This window comes from Phodopus roborovskii, unplaced genomic scaffold, assembly GCF_943737965.1.
Source record: "Phodopus roborovskii unplaced genomic scaffold, PHOROB, whole genome shotgun sequence".
Taxonomy (NCBI): domain Eukaryota; kingdom Metazoa; phylum Chordata; class Mammalia; order Rodentia; family Cricetidae; genus Phodopus; species Phodopus roborovskii.
Genome location: NW_026126415.1, coordinates 6,281,638 through 6,302,168, shown reverse-complemented (window position 1 = coordinate 6,302,168; position 20,531 = coordinate 6,281,638). Strand labels below are relative to the sequence as shown.

The following is a 20,531-nucleotide window of genomic DNA, read 5'->3' as shown; positions in this document are numbered from 1 at the left end:
TTTTCACAGTGGGTTGCAAGTCACAAAAATAAATTACCAAGTATGTCTTGTGTTCTTTCATCTTATTTAATGCATTGCTGTGCGGCAGCAGTAAGCTAGTAATTGGGGCCATTCTGCCCCCTCCACGTACTTTGATCTATGATGACATGACTCCATATTTTTGTCTGACTGAGTCTCTAAGTTCTTATTAGCGTCCATAAAAAATATAATAATTGGTCAAAATCAAAGAGGCAAAAGGCAAAAACAACAGTGGGAACTGTCTGCATCTGAAACACAGGAAATTTCATCTGAAACTAGGCATAGCTTAACTTCCATTACTTTTAAAATTTTCAATATGACTGAACTTGATGTTTGGGGATACTACTAAAAAGCAGTCAAGGTATGTACTGTTGGTAACAGCCCTTTAAACTCTAAGCAGGGTTTCTACTGACAGAGACAGTGTAAGTCTCCAGTGGGGAATAAAAGTTTGCAAAATGGACATACATTCCCTCCTGGTCATAAACAAGATGTGCAGATTAACTGTTCCTGTGTATTCTTTTATTCAGATTTTCATTCTAGTAGAATATGTCAGTGTGTGGAGTTTCTCCTTATTTATAACTGTTTTAGAAAAGTACACAATTTATTGGCAATTCAAGTGCAACAGGAATTATGTTTGTCATCATTGTTATTATTATTATTTTCAAGACAGGATTTTTCAGTGTAGCCCTGACTGTTCTATAACTCTCTGTAGATAAGGCTGGTCTTGAACTCACAGAGATCCTCCTGCCTCTGCCTCCCAAGTGCTGGGATTAAAGGCTATAATTTAACTCTTATGAGCTCTCATGTCTGAGTGGTCTTTTAATTTTTAGTGTTTTGTTTTTATGGATATTTTTGTGCCTCCTTCTTGTACTGTTTCCTTTAAATGCCTTTGGTGGAGTGGGTATGGTTTATTTCATTTTGGAGCCCTCCTTTGTGGCCATTCACTCTATTGGAAAGAAACAGACTGGTTAGGAAACTCTTTTTCTTTGTCTCTCCTGTCTCTCTGTTTCTCTGTCCCTGTCTCTGTCTCTCTGTTTCTCTCTGTGTCTCTGTCTCTCTTTCTTTCTCATGTGTGTTTGGGGGGGGCGGTGCACTGGCTCCCAAGAATTGGGGAGTGGGCAGTCAGAGAACTTTTACAATACACAGTCTCCAAATGTAGAGATTTTTTTGGGGGGGTGGGTGGGATGGGGTTTCCTCCAGAGCTAGTCTAGCCAAAAAGAATGCCCTTCCTGGAGGTTTAGATGGTCAGTCTCCTCTTTTCCAGAAACTACAAGTGCAGGACGTGAAGGAAACAGAATTCCATAAGAAAGTTTTACCTGGTACACTTCCTGGTGCCCAGGGTTCTTTCTGACCTGGGGCGGAGGGGCAGGCAGAAGCATTCCAGCCTTCTTTGGAGAAGTATAGGCTTGGAGCTTGCTCTCCCACACCCAGTCACCATGATTTTGGTTCTATAACCTTCAGCCTTCTAACCATTGAGATAGCCCCCCTCCCCTGGTGTTTTATGCTTTTGTTTATATTTATTTATGTGGCGATTTATTTTGAAGTAGGAAGGGGTTCATTTTCCCCTAATTGGATTATTGGCATGACCAACAAGAGTGAACTCATCTTCAATACAAACCTAATAATTGTAAATTTGTAAAAGCTTTTTTTAACTTAAATAGATGATTAACTGTCTTCTTGGCTTTTAAGAAAAGAGAATCGGTTTAAGGCCATGTTGCAAGACATCAAACTTGAAGGTATATAACTCATAAACCACTATCCATCTTGACCTCTGTCAGCAATCATATCTGACCTTGCCCCTGTGTGGAGCAAGTCGGGGTGGGGGGGGGTGAGGGGTGAGGTGGGCTTGTTCCTAGAAGGCACCAAAAGCCATTTAGGTTAGTGAGGTTAAAACACTACAGTCCCAGGGTCCAAGTGGAGCTCAAGATACAGAGCCCACACTGAGAGCCCAGGAAGGCAGAGGACAAATCTTGGGCCAGCAATTGTGTGGGAGATGAGGAAAGCAAGTGCCTGGAGTCCTGTGGTCTTGGGAAGAGTGGGCCTCTTACAAGGAGCAAGGGCAAGGAGATGCATTTGCAAGGAAGGAGTTCTACAACACTTCCCAGTCGGATGATAGAATTGCAGCTAAAGTTTTCATCAACACTGGGAAGGTGGGGTCAAGAATCCTAACAGCCGGTACAGCATAGCCCAGGCTTTGGGATAAACATGCTACACCAAGTGTTCTGAGATAATTAAAAGTAAATATTGGGTTAGTGTCATTACTTTATAAATGAAAAGATATTTACCTCTACCAAACCATACTAGAACTTAACACTGGGTAGCCTGGTTTTTAGTACACTTTTTCTTTAACAAACTTATCAGATGAGTGACAGGCACTGTGCAGAGCCCTGGGACACAGAAAGAACAAAGCACGCCTTCTTTATTTATTTAGCTGTGGTAAAATAGGCCGTTGACAACTGGAGCGAGCGCAGAGGTACTGCAAGAGCCACAGAACCAGGAGCTCTGCCTAGCGCCTGTGTAGGTTAAGCTACAGTTTCTTTCAGAATTATGGTTGACGTCACTTCTGTCTCTCATGAGCTCCGTATTGCAAAGCTGACGGTGTCTAGTGTCACCACAGTCGCTTAGCCAGGTATCCAGAGATAGGTTTCAGAGTGTTTGTGAACTCTAACAGATGCAAAGTGTGTGTGTGTGTGTGTGTGTGTGTGTGTGTGTGTGTGTGTGTGTGTGTGCCTTTTCCTAGTCATGGATTTTGTTAGTGTCTCAAAGGAGGAGGCTGTGAACCCTGAACCCAGAACCATCACTAACTAGTGTCTTAAATTTCCTTAACCAGTACCGGGACTTTTGCCTTAATTATCTTTTGTATTTTAACATCTGAACCACTTTACTTTAAAGCTGTTAGTTTTTGCTAAGTGGCCACTTATAGCCCTGTAACTTTATTCCACCTTTGTGTCCCCATATCCGGAAATAGGAGGGGTATTGGGCAAGAACCTCCTACCCTTTCTTATAACAACTCCATACTTAACCTGTAATAAGAACACAGGCAGTCCTATACACAACAATAACATAATATCTTCAGCAGACTAGAAACTACATTTCCAAGGCAATCTGTTAGCTAGGTTTTTTTTTTTTGTTTTTTTTGTTTTTTTTTTTTTTTGGTTTGTTTAATTGTTTGGTTGTTTTGTGGATTTTTTTGTCCAATTTTTAGTTAAAACTGCTCAAGTTAAAAAATCAAGTTCAATACACATTTAGCGAATGCTTTCAACATACAGAGCCCAGTATTCCTTGCTGTGGGAGGGGAAGAAGGGGTGGGCTGTGCTTTCCACCTTCATGGAGAACTCACATTTCAGAAAAGTATCAAAATGCCAAGGGGATTCAGAGAGATGCTGGGTGCTATTTTGTGTACCTCTCAAAGGGCTCTGTGAGCCTAGGACAACTAGTAGAATAGAGCGTGCAGGCAAAGCCTGAAATGTGGTCCACAGGGCAGCATTCACACCACTGGCCTCTCTCACATAAAGGGCTGGGCCTAGAGACCAGCAGCCCATCCAAAATATAAGAGAAAACATGTCTTTGTTATTGGAGAAACAGAAAGAATGAAAGCAACTTATGAAGGAGAAAGTTACTGGAATATCAAGGAGATAAAAACACATTCATAAAACCATAAGGCAGTTTGGAAATTGATAAACTGTCATTATTTCTATCTCATATTTTTTTAAATTAGTTTTTGAATTGAACTAATATGGCAAATGTATTTTCCTAAACTTCAAGAAATAGAATTGCCTTGCTTGAGACTCAAGGATTGCAAAGGACCCCCAAAAGTGCATCGAGAGCAAGTATACCATGTTGACTTTTCTTCTTGTGAGACAGTATGCAATTTAGCATCTACTATTAATATGAGTCATAAACTCAGAGTGCTTTTAGAAAGATGTTCACGAGGCAGTTTTACGTTCTCCTCCTGTACAGTATATCAGAATGGGCTAATGATTTCACTCTCTGTCCTTAGGATGAGCTGTGTGTCACCTGCCAAATTTTCAGGACAGCTCAGGGCTTAGAAGAGGGCTCATCTAAATAAAGGCCGGCTAAAGTGGCATTGTGCGGATTTAATCCTCTGGCTGCCTGTGTGACCAAAGGCTGACTTACAAGACTCTTCCTTTCTGGAGTTCAGATTGTCAAGTCCCCAGGGTCCTGCGATTTGACAGCAAGAGAAACACAAAATGAAGGTCAGCAATGAGAACCCGCGGCAGGGACTCGGGGGCCTCCAAGGGGCTTTTGCAGTCTGGAGTGCAAGACTGACTGGTTACACAGGGAAATAAACCGGGGCCTTTGTCCCCCATCGCAACCACCTACCACGGAGCAGGAGCATCAGGTTCCACCTCGGGAGGGGTTATGGTAACTGTACGGGAGCTTGGAAACCCGAGGTGAGGAAAGGCAGGAAGGGCCTGCTGGGCTGTGCAGGCTCTCTCCAGTCTCTGGGTGTCCATCCGCAGGACGGTTTGCTCAGCTCTCATCGCTCTCAGGACCCAGCTCCCGGAGACCTCAGCTCACATCTGCTTCCCTTGTGGCCCCTGCCTGTCCTACAAGCTGCCCTGACAGTGGCTCTGGGCTGAGATGGAGACGTGAGCCTGCATGGACGATGACTGCAGTGTTTGTGAATGGAGGCGGCCTGGTGAACACACACGGTGACAGGTGGGACCGGCGGGACAGCGTGGAAAGCAGCTGCCAGACGGAGTGTGGCCAGGAGGGCGAGGAGGACCAGCCGCGCCAACTGACGCCCTTCGAGAAACTGACTCAGGACATGTGCCAGGATGAGAAGGTGGTGAGGGAGATCACGCTGGGGAAGCGCATAGGCTTCTATCGAATTCGAGGCGAGATCGGAAGCGGAAACTTTTCCCAGGTCAAGCTGGGCATTCACTCCCTAACCAAAGGTAGGGTCGGACTTCCCGAGGATCACCTGTGAGGTATTGGGCTCTATCTAGTTGAGGGTGGGGCTAGAAGGCGACTTAAGTCCGTGTTCTTAGCTTTGTTTGTATTGATGTGTCGCTAACAGTGGTCTGGAATGCCGTAGGAGACCTCCCAGACCACCAGGGTCTCTAGATAGTGGGTTCCAGGGTCCCCTCTAACCAGGCGAACTACTCTTGTATTTTTTTTTTTTTTTTTGGTCTCAGGGTCTTATCAGCCTTGGTTTTAGTTCGTGTTCCCAGTAATACTTCACACTTTCCAGCTATTGGCCACTCTGTGACTCAGGATGAACAATGCTCACCACTTTAGCCTAAGGGAGGACTGTGTAGAGAGCACCCCTTTGCTATCCTCCCTAATTGGGCCCTTTCCCAGAGTTACCCCAACTTAGCTAAAGCTGGCAATTGGCACAGGGGAGAGGAACACTGGACGTCAGTGTGTTGAAACCACCGTCTGGAGCCCATGGGCTCTACCCTCTCCTGACGCTGTCCGGAGAAAGACGCCATGTGACAGGACTCGAGCAGAGGTTTTCTGTTTTGTTTTGAATTAGGGAAAGGGGTCATAAAAGGGGGAGAGGGGAGGGGAGAGAGCAGCCTCCAGAGACATGAGCAGCAGGAGAGAGAAAAGAGGGAGGGAGGGAGAGAGAGAAAGAGAGAGAGAGAGACAGACAGACAGACAGACAGACAGACAGACAGACACAGGGAAAGAAAGTGAGAAGGATGGGAGGCGGGCAGGGCCCTTTTAAAAGGGAGCATAGTGAATGTTCACAGGTGGTGCTCTTAATGGCTGCGGCTGAGGGTGTATCCTGTCAGAACCCCAAGGACAGGCCAGTACAGACACCTGAATACTAGCACCCGAGAGACCCTTCATGATGCTGTCTCCTTGGCCTACCCTGTTACCACGCCCCCTTTTATCAGGGATGTCTTCTGCTTTCTGTTTAGTCCAACCCCAATCCCATGCCCCCCTAATCTGTTTCACCTCGGCTGAAAAACTCCAGAGCTGGGGACACAGAACAGTGGTATAGAATTGTCTAATATATATGCCAGGTCCTGAGTTCGGTTATCAGCACAGCCAAAAAGAAAGCATCACACATGTGCATGCCTGTGTGCACACACACAACACACATGCACGTTGGTTACATATACTTAGAAGCCAAATCTCCGACCTGCTCTGAAGCCTCCCTGGGTATCTAGGTTCATATTGCTTCATGTCAGCTGCCTTACTTAGTCACCTCTGTAAATTCAAGTGCTTCTCCCAGTTTCATAATCTCCATTTTCAAGAATTATTTGGGAAGGTTAAAAACAAGACTGCCTACAAACCACCCCCAGAGCTTTTTATTCGATTGTTCTTGGGTGAGATCTGGCACGAGAGTTGTTGTAATACTCTGTCGGTAATAGAAACATCTTGCATATACTGTAGACGGCTGCTAAAGGAGTAACGTCTGATGTTTGTTACAAATAGATCATCTAGATATTATTTGTCTTCAAATCCAAGTAATGTAGTATTGTGTCAAGCTTTCATAGTCTTTAAACGCTAGGTCCAGTTTCACTTGAGATAATATTCACCTACTCAACAATAGAGGCACTGCATTAGGCTCTGGGGGTTATAAAGAGAGGCAGTAGTCACCACCCCTAAGTATAAGGGGAAAGAAGGCATATGCCAACAAGGACAACACAATCCGGGATCTGAGAAATACTTGAGCAAAGTTTTGGGTTTAAGTCTTAGAGATGTTGCACCGTGGCCAGAAGACAACTGAGTGGAACCAGTTCTCCCTGTGGTGAAGAAAGGCATCCGTAGGATGGATACTGGTCGGGGTTCTCCAGAACAGCTTTACTAAGGACCTGGGGGTAGGGTTTATTATAAGGCTCATGTCACATGATTATGAGGACCGAGGAGTTGCAAGATCTGCAGTAGGTGAGCTGGAGCCCAGCAGGGGAGAGCTGAAAGCCAGCAGCCCCTGGGCCAAGAGCCAACGTTTTTTACTGGTTGAATGGTTGATTCTAGAAGCTAGAAAAAAAAATCTTAACATCCCAGGATTAGATAATTTTTAAATTAAAAGGGCATTTTTTAAATTCAGACTAGGTTAAGCCCAGCCACATTTTGATGGGCCACTTTTTTTTATTCGCATACCAATACGAATATGCATATTGTCCACTCTTACAGATGATCAGAATACATGTTTGACCCAATGCCTGGGTGCCCCGTGGCCAGTTAAGCTGACAGAATTCGCTTTTGTAGTTGGTAACTGTGGGGATAGAAGATGGCAGAGGGCAGTGAACCCGGCTTCCTTGGCTATGTGAACCAGGAATGGTGCTTTTAGTATACACAGCGCAAGACACAGGAATGAGTGTGTGGGGGCGGTGGAAAACAAGCAAAAAGGCTGATGTCCAGAAGAAAACGTCCCCTGGGTGGGGGTCACAGCATGAGATCAGTACAGGGTTTGCATTGCAGTGATTACAGAAGGCAACGGCAGTCACTGACCGGGACAGCAAGAAGGAGCTTGGGGTAACATTTTACACACAAAGTGATGGCTGGTTGGGTTGCACCCACTTTCTTCTTTTCTTTCTTTTGTTTTTTGGTGCTGAAGATTGGGCCTGGGTCCTCATATGTGCTAACTGATGCGCTGTATCCTCCTTTTACTTTTACTTTGAGCCAGGGTCCTTAAATTGCCAAGGCTAGAACTGAACTCATTCTGTAGCTCAGACATACCATGAACTCATTATTCTCTTGCCCTAGCCTCTTGAGTAGATGGGATTACAGGCCTGTGCCACCAGATCCAACATGGTTAACATTTCATGTATACAAAAGCACATATGGACAGAGTGGTTGGTATGTGTGTATGTGTGGTGTTGAGAATCGAACCCATTGTAACTGAGCACCCTACCCCTGAGCTACACCTCAGCAACCATGGCTGTGAACACCATGGCTTTTCTTAATTCAATTTTTTTTTCTTTTGGTTTTTTTGAGACAGGGTTTCTCTATGGCTTTGGAGGCTGTCCTGGAACTAGCTCTTGTAGACCAGGCTGGTCTCGAACTCACCTTATTTCAATTTTTTAAAAGATTTTTTTTTTTTTTTTTTTTAGCCAGGAGTAGCGACACATGCCTTTAGTCCCAGCCCTTGAGAGGGAGGGCAAAGACAGGAAGATCTTTGAGTTTAAGCAGCCTGGTCTACAAAGAGAGTTCCAGGACAGCCAGGGCTACACAGAGAAATCCTGCCTCCACCCCCCTCAGATTTTATTATTATTGCTGTTGTTGTTATATTTATGTGTATTAGCCTTTCGCTTGCATGTGTGTCTGCGAGCTGTGATGGCTACTTCAGAACAAAGGCCATTGCAGTCTGTAGGGTCACATGCCTGCTGCTCTTTGAGCAGAGCTCAAAGCCTGAAGAATCTCTAAGGTAAATAAAGAAGGCAGCATGCTGGTAAGTGTATCCACCATGGACAGGATAACCAGCTAAGCTGAGAGAACACCAGGAAGAAGACATCGTCCATTTTGTAGACAGGCTGTTAGGTGAGAAGAAAAATGATCAGTGTGTACATGAATCGCATGGCTTCCTGTTTGATATATTATACAGTTGACGTCATACCCACCTGCCTGAGTTTCAGACAATTGCCTACTGAGTGGATGGTGCTTGGTGAGGCTTGTATGCTCTTCTTATGCTTAACCACCAGAGCCCAGCTCTGTCCAGGGTCACCCTTGGTAATGGGACAGCATGTGCAAAAGACGGCAGGGAAGTGGACAGTGGTCTGTACAAATCTCAAAAGCAATGATGCACTGAGCTTCTGAATGTTTGATGTCCCATCTGCTGTCACCAGCAAACATAGAAGAAACCGTGGGTCCCAGAGCCTTCTTGGTTGCTGCCCCTTTGACCTCCACCTTGCTTTTCCCTTTCGATTTGTTTATTCATTGGTCTACTCATTTATTTTTCTTTATTTAGTCATTTGTGTCGTGTGTGTGTTAACACTAGAGGTTGACACTGGAATCTCTTCCTTTAGCTCTATCTAATTTTTTTTTTTTTTTAAAAATTAAACACTTATTCTTTGGCAATTTTATCCACAAATATAATGCACCTATCTCTTTTTACCTTAAAATTATTTTTAAAAAATTAGCCAGGTGGTGGTGGTGCACTCCTTTGATCCCAGCACTCAGGAGGCAGAGGCAGGTAGATCTCTGTGAGTTCGAGGCCAGCCTGGTCTACAGAGCTAGTTCCAGGACAGGCTCCAAAGCGGAGAAATCCTGTCTTGAAAAACCAAAAGAAAAAAAGAAGAAGAAGGAGGAGGAGAAGGAGGAGGAGGAAGAAGAAGAAGAAGAAGAAACCTTGTCTCTAAAATTATTCTTTGCAAATGTCATATGTGAATACAATGTATTTCCACACACTGATTCCTCCTCTGGTTCTTCCTAGCCTGGACCCCCTAACTCTTTCCTAACTTCATGTCCTCATCTTTCATAATTCACTGAGTCCAATTATTGCTGATCATATGTGTCCACCATTTTTTATATTATTAATTTGTTAATAGACTTGGAGTCACTGTTTTTGCTAGATTTGCTAACCAGAGATGCCGGAGCTCCCAGCTCTCTCTGCTCCCCATGGCACTAGAGCTCTAGCTTTTACAGTTTGTGCAGGGGATACAAACTCAGGTCCTCATGCTTGCACAGCCAGTGCGTTGCCCACTGACCCATCTCCCCAGTTACCACCAAACAAACAATACATACTAAATGCCTCCTGCATGTTTGCTTTGTTCTAGACTTTACAGAGATGAGTAAGACGGGCCTCTTGTCTTGTAGGTACTAATAGCTGTTTAGAGGAGACTGAAAACAGCTAACACGTGTTGTCACAGATTAAGGAACACTATGAGTGTGTGTGTGTGTGTGTGTGTGTGTGTGTGTGTGTATGTGTGCTCACTGGGCACCAGCAGAATCCAGAAAGGGTCTGTCGACTAGAAAGGTTTGCAGTGGGTCCTGAGATTTACCTCACAGGCCACAGTAAGAAAAGCTCCAGGAAGAGAGAGAGTGTGTAAAGTGCCCACAGGTGAGAACCAGAGAGGGGACACTTGGAAATTCAAAAGTAGTTAACAGAGCTGGGGCAGAGGGGACCTGCAGAGCGGCAGGAGTAAACATGGGTCATTTTGAGGTAATCATTAGTTTGCCCACAAAGACAGATGCTTCTTGCTTGGCTGAATTTTGTCATTAGGTATCAAAAAGACATGGAAGACTGTAAACAAGTAACTAATTCGATCTGATTTCAGTGAGCAAGGTGAGCTGAAGGTAGGGAGTCCTAAGAGTAGCCTAATGACCTAGAGGAATGAATGATGATGTCTCCTATAACTAAGGGGGTGGCGAAGGGGATGGAGAACAGGTGCAGTTGAAAGATGGTATAGAATACTGAAGACCAGGCTGTGTGATGGCGCGTGGATAATGTGTCTGCACCAAGTACAAGGACCAAGCCGGGCGGTGGTGGCCCACGCCTTTAACCCCAGCGCTTGGGAGGCAGAGGCAGAGGCAGGCGGATCTCTGTGAGTTTGAGGCCAGCCTGTTGTGTATTGTTTTTGCTCTCTTAGCTTTTTGAGGGGTCCACTACCAAGTCCCCAAATAAATCACGCACGGAGGCTTATTCTTAGTTATGAGTGTCTGGCCTTAGATTGCTTGATTCTAGCCAGCTTTTCTTAAGTTAAATTAATTTCCTCTACCTTTTGCCTCTGGGCTTTTCCTGTTCCCTGACTTATGTAACTCTTACTCTTACTCTGTGTATTGCTGTATAGCTGAGTGGCTGGGTGGCTAACAAAACAAAACAAAATTTAAAAAACCCATTGGTTTTAAGAAGGTAACCTCCCCTCTTAAAGGAGAAGAGAAGATGTGAACAAGGAAGAAATTTTGGAGGTATTCATTATGGTTACTTAATAAATTTGAAGCCTTCACACAAACTTGAAAACTAAAAAGCAGAAAGTCCAACAGCTTCAGATCTGTGGTCAAAATAGCACTGGCCATTGAAATTGGGTAGCAATCTCAGGACCCTGCAGCCCTACTCACCCCCTCCTTTGTTACCATCTGTTCTTCCCATGCTTCAGCGTCTCTCCTGCACATTCCACACTGCAGTCAGACCACTGTTTCCACAACTGGAATCAAGATCACGACACCCTCCACAAAGCCCTGGGTTTCCCAAGGCTGTCTCCCCTAAAACAGGCTCCCTGCTAGCACTCCTGACTAACCTGGGGATCGCTATCCATTAGTCCACATCTCCATCATAAAGAGATCACCTTGGCCTCTCTAGCCTCATCCCCTGGGCTTCTTCCTCACCTTCAGCCATAATTTGGTGTTCTTACTCAGAGGGGCCATGCCATTAAAAAAAAATGGATTCCTTCCTAATATTAGTCATACATGTATAGTAAGGGCTATTTTCCAAGTCCCTCTTTCACTGAATCATAACAACAGTGTTTGACTGGGCAGTGATGGTGTACACCTTTTATTCCAGCACTTGGGGAGGGGGGAGGGGAGACAGGGAGAAGGTAGGTGGATCTCTGTGAGTTCGAGGCCAGCCTGGGATACAGATCCAGTTCCAGGACAGGCTCCAAAGCTACAGAGAAACCCTGTCTTGAAAAACCAAACCAAACCAACCAACCAACCCAACAAACAAACAAACAAACAAACAAACAAGAGGCACTTGTTTCACCATACTCTAGACCTGGCTCGGAACAGCAGGAGGCCTCTAGGAAAAGGAGATTAAGATCCCCTCCAACAATATTCACAGTGCATGGAGGAAAGGGGCTGCTGAGATCAGTCCTGTTCCGGGAGCCTGAGATACAGAGAGGGAAGAAAGCAGGAGAAACCTCTTCTACAGAGACTTCGAGTCCAGGGGGTGGAATTTTAGCGCTTGCAGTAACAACTCACTCAACAGACTGTATGAGATGTTGGTCCAGGAAAACAGCTAGCCACTGAAAGGCAGAAAAGAGATGACCAAGGAAGCAGAATGTCCAGTGGATGGATGAGGAAGCCCGTTAGCTGGGCTGATAGCCTGTAGAAATAGCCAAACTGGGACTTAATTATTCAGGGTTTGTCTTCTCACTGTGCAGTACTGCTTCCAATAGAAGCATCCCCACATCAGACACCATCACTACCTCTGTCCATTTCAGAGAGCCGAACTGGCCTTTGACATGCTAGTGATAATGCCTGCTCTGAGCAAGCAGCCATCTGTGTTTTGCCAATAACACTGTGCTAGAGTTCTTCGAAGCAGGTGTGGTGCAAGTAGGTCTAACACCCAGTCTGTCACAATTTCTTTTCTGCTAACGTTTGCTGTATAGTCTGGCCAGATTTGAACAACGGAATGCTGTTGTGTTAGGAACTCAAGATTCATTTGCTGTCAGTGGTAGCCATGTTTGTCATGTGCTCCATATTTATTATAGAAAAATCACAAGTAATGATCAACACAAAATGTATAGAAAAATTATCAGTGATTCTCCAATTAGAAGGTAAGTCTTCCAGGGTTGGCACAGTGTTCACACAGTACGCACAAAGATCCCCCCCGGCTTTATTTCCTAGCCGTACAAAAAAAGCAGGTGTTACCACCACACACCTGTAATCTTAGCATGCGAGAGATGGAGGCAAGGGGTAAAAACTTCAAGGTCATCTTCAATCATGTAGTGAGTTCAAGGCCATCTAGGGATACACGAGACCCTGTTTTTTTTTTTTTTTTTTTTTTAAAAAGTAGAGAGCTTTTCTTCTTTTAGATTTATGTATTAATTATGTATACAGTGTTCTGCCTGCAAGCCAGAAGAAGGCACCTGTCCTCATTACGGATGGCTGTGAGCCACCATGTGGGGGCTGGGAATTGAGCTCAGGACCATTGGAAGAACAGCCAGTGCTCATAACCTCTGAGCCATCTCTCCAGCCCCAGTAGAAACCTTTTCTAAACATTTTAATAAAAATGTCTTACTATATTTTTTTCTATACTAATGAGTATTTGTCTTTCTCTTACATATTTAACATCTTTTCACATCAGCAAGTACAGATTGACATCATTTTGGGACATATTGTTATAAACAAAGATGAACTACACTTTGACCATCTCTTGCTGGTTACTTGCTATTTATTGTAACACAAGCACCCTTGTACACATATTAGGTTATTTCTTTAAGATTAATTGCTAAAAGTGAAATGGCTGGATTAAAGTATGTAATCATCTTTAAGATTTCAACACATTGTACTAAACTGCTATCCAGAACTATTGCACCAAGAAATGGGCAATTTCTTCATGCATAGGATAGAGTATGACACAGATAGAGTAAGATAAAACATAGCCATTGCATGGAGAGTGAGAATAATAGAGAAGGCAGTATGTATAGGCTGGTGAGCTGAGCCATGGATGCTCTGAATACCCAGAGCCTGGGTGTCACCATCACCTTAAGCAGGTTCCACGGGAGATTTGTGGGGATAGGTTAATTATAAGGCTATCTTTGCAGAGTCACCAGGGATGAACTGAGTCAAGAACAGGAATAGAGTGATAAAAAGACCTGGATAAAGAAATAATGGTACTGTGTATGAATGTTTGTTGTTTCAAGGGGGAAGTTGGAGGACAAGCTGGAGCCACACTCTGACACTGAAGACAGAAACCCATTCTAATCTAGGTGCGCTCTCTGGGCTGAATCAAGGACCTTTAACTTTACTTGGAAAACCAGGTGCAGATGACAGAACTCCTTTGGGAGGCTGGAGTTGGCATCCAAACCTGTGTGTAGATATTGATACTGAACTTGAGAATTATTTCTTCATTTCCGTTGATTTGGGAACCATGGAACCTCTATGTCTGATAGGATAAAGGAGACCATCCAGAACCCAGCCAGCTTTAAATACATATTTTCTCATTAAAAAAACAAAACAAGACAAAATCTTTAACTCTTTTCTTTTTTCTTTCCAGAAAAAGTGGCCATTAAGATTCTGGACAAGACCAAGTTAGACCAGAAAACCCAAAGGCTGCTATCCAGAGAGATTTCCAGCATGGAAAAGCTACACCATCCCAACATCATCCGCCTTTATGAAGTCGTGGAGACCCTGTCCAAGCTCCACCTGGTAATGGAGTATGCTGGAGGCGGGGAGCTCTTCGGGAAAATTAGCACTGAGGGGAAGCTCTCTGAACCGGAAAGCAAGCTCATCTTCTCCCAGATAGTGTCGGCGGTGAAACACATGGTAAGCAGAAGCTCCTGCTACTCTTGCCTGCCGTGAGATCTTTGAGCTTTGCTTTGTTAGAAAAACCAGAGAAGGTCGGCTTTGCAATAGTAGACAGTTGGGCCTTCTTTTCAAAGCTGCCTAACTCCTCCTAGTCTATTTCTTCTGTGTGCTCCCCAGAGCCAGCCATTCTGCTGGGCACACAGAGGGAACTTGACTAGTGCACATAACTGCCAGGTACCGAGTAGGAGAGCAGCAGGGACTAGCAGATAGTACAGATATGGGTTCACAGATGCCCTGTGTCCTGCCATGTCCCCCTGCAGTCTTGCCTCTGAAAAGAGAAAGGCTGAATTGCAGTCATAGATGTCACTGAATTTGTTTATGTGAAAGGACCATGCTGAGCATTGCCCACAGTGTTGTATATAGTTCTGATAGCAGCCTTATAAGTGTCAGCATCACTAATTATGAAGAAGTGATGCTCATATTACACGTTGATGGAATTGAATGTAAATTGGACCAGCTCCATCTTATAAAGCCTGTGTTATTATTACCCCAAGGACTCACTGAGACAAGTGGCATTAAATCTTTACCCAAGCCTTTAAAACTAAATAGGTCAAAGTTCCCAAGCCTATTGCCTGAATTTAGAGTGTAAGGGCAGGAAAGGACATGTACTCGCAACACATAACAAGAAGCCTGTTGCAAGAAATCTGACAAATTAAACCTCCTTTTTGCTAAATTATATAAGCCCACCCAAAGGAGGATGGCCAGGAGGTTGGAGCAGGCCCTAAGACTTTCTGCTCTTGGTTTCAGTCAAGGGAAAACAGAAAAGAATCAAGTAAGATCTCAAGAAGGAAGGCTTGTTATTTGATTGTGTTTCAGAATTGTACAGTTGCATAAGATCTGGGTCTTTTTTTTTTTTTTTTCTGGCACGAATTCCAGAATCTATGTGGCACAAATTCCAGTCTTCATCAAGCCTTTGGCCTACTTGTGGGGGGTGACGGCATGACACTGGATTGAAGGTCATGGTAGAGTTTGCTAATGTGATTTAAGTTGCTTTCTATTGAACTTCTATGATTTATGCCACCACCATCACCCATTCCTCTGTTGCAGAGAAACTGTATATATTTTCTAGTTGTCATTTACCTTAAAATTGACACATACCCCCCATGCTTTCTTCACAGCATGAAAACCAAATTATTCACAGAGATCTGAAAGCAGAGAATGTATTTTATACCAGTAGCACGTGTGTGAAGGTGGGAGATTTTGGATTCAGCACCGTGAGTAAGAAAGGTGAAATGCTGAACACCTTCTGTGGGTCTCCGCCTTATGCCGCGCCCGAACTTTTCCGAGATGAACATTATGTTGGTGTCTATGTGGATATCTGGGCCTTGGGTGTCCTTTTGTACTTCATGGTGACTGGTACAATGCCATTTCGAGCAGAAACCGTGGCCAAACTAAAGAAGAGCATCCTTGAGGGTACCTACAGCATACCCCAGCATGTGTCAGAGCCCTGCCACCGGCTCATCCGAGGAGTCCTTCAGCCCGTACCCGCAGAGAGGTATGGGATCAGCTACATCATGAACAATGAGTGGATGCGAGGAGTGCCATACCCCACCCCTCTGGAACCCTTCCAACTGGATCCTAGACATCTGTCAGAAGCCAGCAGCCTTGAAGAGGAGGAGAACGAGGTCAAAAGCACGTTAGAACATTTGGGGATTACAGATGAGCATATTCGCAACAACCCAGGGAGAGACGCTCGCAGCTCCATCACGGGGGTCTACAGAATCATTTTACATCGAGTGCAAAAGAAAAAGGCTCTGGAAAGGGTGCCAATAATGACGCTCCCAGAACCTAAAGAAAGGGACCTAAAGAAAGGATCCCGCATCTATAGAGGCATAAGACACACATCTAAATTCTGTTCAATTTTATAAGTCATTATCAGGCAGCTCGTAACTAACCACAAAGTTTCTGCTTTTAACTTTTGTCACAGACAACTTGGATGGAAACATTTTTGTAATTTTTAAATAAAATTTAAATTTGGCATATGCATAGCACTCCCCCCTCCCACCCCAACAGTCTCTTAGCCTAGATTTTTGGCTTGACTTGGGATTTTTGTCTTCCTGTCATACTTCACCATTCATTTAATGGGGAAATATATGTATTAACTGCTGTGTGCCAGGCACTGTTTAAGGCGCTGAGGAAATAGCAAAGCCAGCCCCTTCTCTTGCATGTAGGAAATTCTAATACACAACATACACACTTGCTAGTAACTATTTTTATGTTTTTAAAACAAAAGTGACAAATAGTGGGAGATACCGTGCAGGCTCCCCACAGGACTATCTAATTTTAGAAGCATGCTACTCTGGATTAGACCTTTAAGGAGGGTGGCTTGGAGTGGACGACAGTGTGGGAGCAGAAGGAGTAGCCACAGTGACTTAAGAAAGGCAGAGATTGTGCCCAATAGCCAGGGATATAAGTGAGATTCTTCCAAAAGGCTCTCACGTGGTTTATTGGGGGAAGTGATCCTACAACAGGATAGTGAGAACAGAAGATCAGTAAGAGCCAACACAAAGACTTTGCCGAAGATGGCCAGTGGCACAGGCTACTGTGCCAAGGACCTTTGAGAAGCACTGTGTACACCATATGTCAGGGGTCTGCACAAACGTATGAAAGGGGAAAGATTTACCAGCCCTCATTCACCATTGGGCAAGGGTAGTCAGTGACATCAATCCCTGCTCTCTGAATTTCCAGATAATGCTGTGTGAGTACCAAGTGGTTTTTGTTTTTAGATTTATTTATTTTTTTTTTTTTAAATTAGGTTTCAGTGAAGAGGGCACCAGATCCCATTACAGATGGGTGTGAGCCATCATGTGGTTGCTGGGAATTGAACTCAGGACCTTTGGAAGACCAGTTAGTGTTCTTAACCTCTGAACCATCTCTCCAGCCCGAGCAGTTTCTTTGTAGTTCTCGGGCCTTTGCATTAAAGAAGCCGTAGACAGGAAGGAAAAGGTCACCTGTATGAACCTTCCAAACTCGCACGGAAATGGTTACTGGAGGAAGCAGCTTGGCAGGGAGGACCTGAAGTGGTCATAGAAACTAGCCCAGCCGATCTGGACACCCTGCTCCACATAAATCCCTCTGTTCCTTGTAGGGGGTGGTACCTGGAAGGACTCTCCACAGAACTGTAACAATGGCTCTCAAACTCTAGCCATCAGAACTACTTATTTCGTTTTACCAGACCAGCAGGTTCCACCTCCAGGCCGTTAGATTCAGTGAATCCTTGGGTGGGCAGAGCCTTAACAGTCTGTGACTTTAAGTTGTTCCTTGGCTCAAGTAGGTGAGCAGTTTTGATTCCCAAGGAGCAAGGGTCAAGGAGGATGTTTTCACTCCAATAAGAGTGCTTGTGAATTGGAATCTATTAGTTTGTTTTTGTTTTTTTTTGTTTGTTTGTTTGTTTTTCCTGAGACAGGGTTTCTTTGTGTAGCTTTGTAGACCAGGCTGGCCTGGAACGCACAGAGATCCACCTGCCTATGCCTCCCAAGTGCTAGGATTAAAGGTGCATGCCACCACCCAGACTGTAGTTAGTTCCTGACACAGTGTTACACCTTAAACAACCTCCCAGGTGATGCTGATGCTGTTAGTTTGGGACCAGGCTTTGAGGTTCTCTGAGCTACAGCCATTACTGCAAGGCATCTGGAGGCTCTAAATCGTCTCTCATCTGTTTTTTTCACCAGCTACCTTGACTTTTCCTCACCTTTGGCCATCATTTCAACTGGTTTACGCTGAGTAGCATGACCCAAACTACCATCATGCTTTATCATAATTGCTGTCATTGCCTACTCATCATCAGCTCCAAGAGTAACACACCAGCCTCTCTTGGGTTCCTGACACCTTCTTTAGCTGCTTATACTTAGGGTCAATCGTACCAGTAGAGCACTTCTTACCCTGCTCGCCCATTGGCACAGGCAGCCTCAATGACCATGTTACTCACAAGAGCCTCAACTGGGGTTCTCAGTGAAAATGTCCTCCTTGCTCCCTGGGAACCCAAACTGCTCATCTACTTCAGCCTAGATAATTAGGAAGCAATTCAAACCTTCAAATCACTAATTGTGAAATAAGTCTATCTTACTTCCAGCCTTTGGTTCCTACACCTGTGAATTTAGCAAGGTACATACAAGCCATTATTAAAACATGCACACTGATTGCTAGAGAACAGCACACCAGCCCTGCAGGTTAGCAATATAACTGGGTCTTAGGCCACTCATGTTCTATTTGTACTAGATGTTTGCAGCACTGAGGGCTGTGGTAATGCAAAGGAACTCTGTAGTCCTTGACAAGTGTTATCAGATATGACAATGAATGAATTATGCTCTAGGACAGTGGTTCTCAACTGTGGGTCATGTCTCCTTGCAAAGGTGTCCAATGACCCATTCACAAGGGTGGCCTAACACCATCGGAAAACATACTGACATTTATGATTCATAACAGTAGCAAAACTCGAGTTATGAAGTAGCAATGAAAATAATTGTATGGCTGGGGGTCACTACAGGATGAGGAACTACATTAAAGGGTCCAGCATTAGGAAGGTTGAGAATCACTGCTCTAAGATCTGGAATGATTATTTGGATGAGACAATGCAGGCAGGAAATGCGTACCCACAGGCAGAGTAGGTATCAGTTCCAATGAGGATGAATTGCTACGTTCATGTGAGTTGATGACTCTTAAGTATCTGGTAATGCCCCCTGATCACAACTTGGTGGTTATGCTTGCTTGCCACCCAGTGCATTTTGGATAGCCTGAATGAAGGCACCATCCTTGGGATATTAGATGGGTTTGTTCAGTCTTGCATAATGAATCAAACATTTATATCTCCTGGGGTTTCCTCAGCATCTCAGTACTGTGCTAGGGTGCTTCCACCATGGCCAACTCATAGCCATGCTGTAGAATGAACTCTCCATAGCCCATCTTCTAGTGGCCCCTCCAGCTTTTGACACACTTAAGATACACTTGCATGTTTGCCCAAATTGACAGACAGTATGTGTTAGCCAGCTTCTGTAATCCCTTCAGTGCCTACCATTTCCAAACAGACAAGGGGTTGTATTTTCCTACTTTGGCTGTGTTGAGACTTCACTTTGGTTCTTGGTTTGGCAAACAATGGAAACATCAGCACTGGATCTGGAGGCCAAATGTCATTACACAGACATCTGTCCTAGAAGCCCTGGCAGTGACCCTGGACAGGGTCCTTGTCCACTACAGGAAGCCTGTTTTGCAACCTTTCCACTGCACTAACTTCACTTGAAGGCCCTGACTTGCCACCAAACCCTAACTTTCCTAAAGGAGAACAGTGACCGCTCAGCATTCTGCAGTCTCAGATGCTGTACTTGTCCTTCTGTAGCCAGAGGTGAGGCTCCCTTTATACCTTCTTTTAAAGACTCTGACTTTTAGTATGCCTTTAATGGATAGTTGACGTACTTGGGGCTATCATTTTGTTGTTCCCCAGGCTTCCTAAGTAGATAGTTAAAAGCTGGCCAAACTCAGTCTTTATCTTGGGCCCATCTTGTTCAGGTAACCATAGGATCCAAAGCTTTGTCTTCTTCCTACACCTACAGATGGCAAGTCTTAGTAGTGATGGATGATCCTATATGTCACAGGTTCCCATAACCCTGCTTGCCAACATTACATTCATGTTCTCATTGTTTTAACAATCTTTTTGTCTGGGAGAGTCTAGCCAGCCTCTCATTTCTCATGGAAAAGTATGTGGGGACCACAGGAATAGATACCACAGGAATCCACAAGTTTCAGCACAAGTGAAGAGTGCTTATTCCTGGTAAGTGAACTGGTACCCTGCCTTAGGGGGGGAAAAAAACACTCAATTTTATTTGTAATCCTCTATATCATATTATTGCCTTAAAAGAAATCATTTTGCACAAAAGAATCTCAGGTCAGCTACCTCTGCTAGCAACCAATTAAGGACAAAACAAACAAAAAACAAAGAGGACCCTTTAACTTAGAGCAACTCTTCAAAAGTCTGAAGAAAATTCACTGGCATTAAGATTAATTAGTTTCTGCAGGGCATGGTAGCACATGCCTGTAATCCTAGCACTTAGGAGGTGGTGGCAAGGAAATCAGGAGTTCAGATGTAGCTGACATGAGACACTGTCTCACAGAAAACAAAAATCTAATTAAAAATGAAAGATCCTGCTACAATCTTTGCTATACCAACTTCTGTCTGTTGTCAGAAGACTCCAAGTGGCAGACCGGAGATGGACTTTCAGTCAGGTCACAGGACGATCACATGTAACTGCTTTCATATCTAGTGTGGAGCCAAACTCATAGTGTTTAAAAAATAAAATTAAAACTCCAGTTAAAAAAGAAAAAAACCCTAAAAACAGCAAAGCAGATTCCCC

General features: G+C 44.3%; 1 protein-coding gene across 1 annotated transcript; it reads left to right on the top strand.

The window, feature by feature from the left end:
• Positions 1–4,537: 4,537 nt before the first annotated feature.
• Positions 4,538–16,184, top strand: Nim1k (NIM1 serine/threonine protein kinase). The gene is made up of 3 exons (XM_051183103.1): positions 4,538–4,940; positions 13,877–14,145; positions 15,306–16,184. Exons 1-3 carry the CDS (start codon positions 4,649–4,651, stop codon positions 16,053–16,055), a joined length of 1,311 nt encoding a protein of 436 aa, XP_051039060.1. The 5' UTR covers positions 4,538–4,648; the 3' UTR covers positions 16,056–16,184.
• Positions 16,185–20,531: the final 4,347 nt, after the last annotated feature.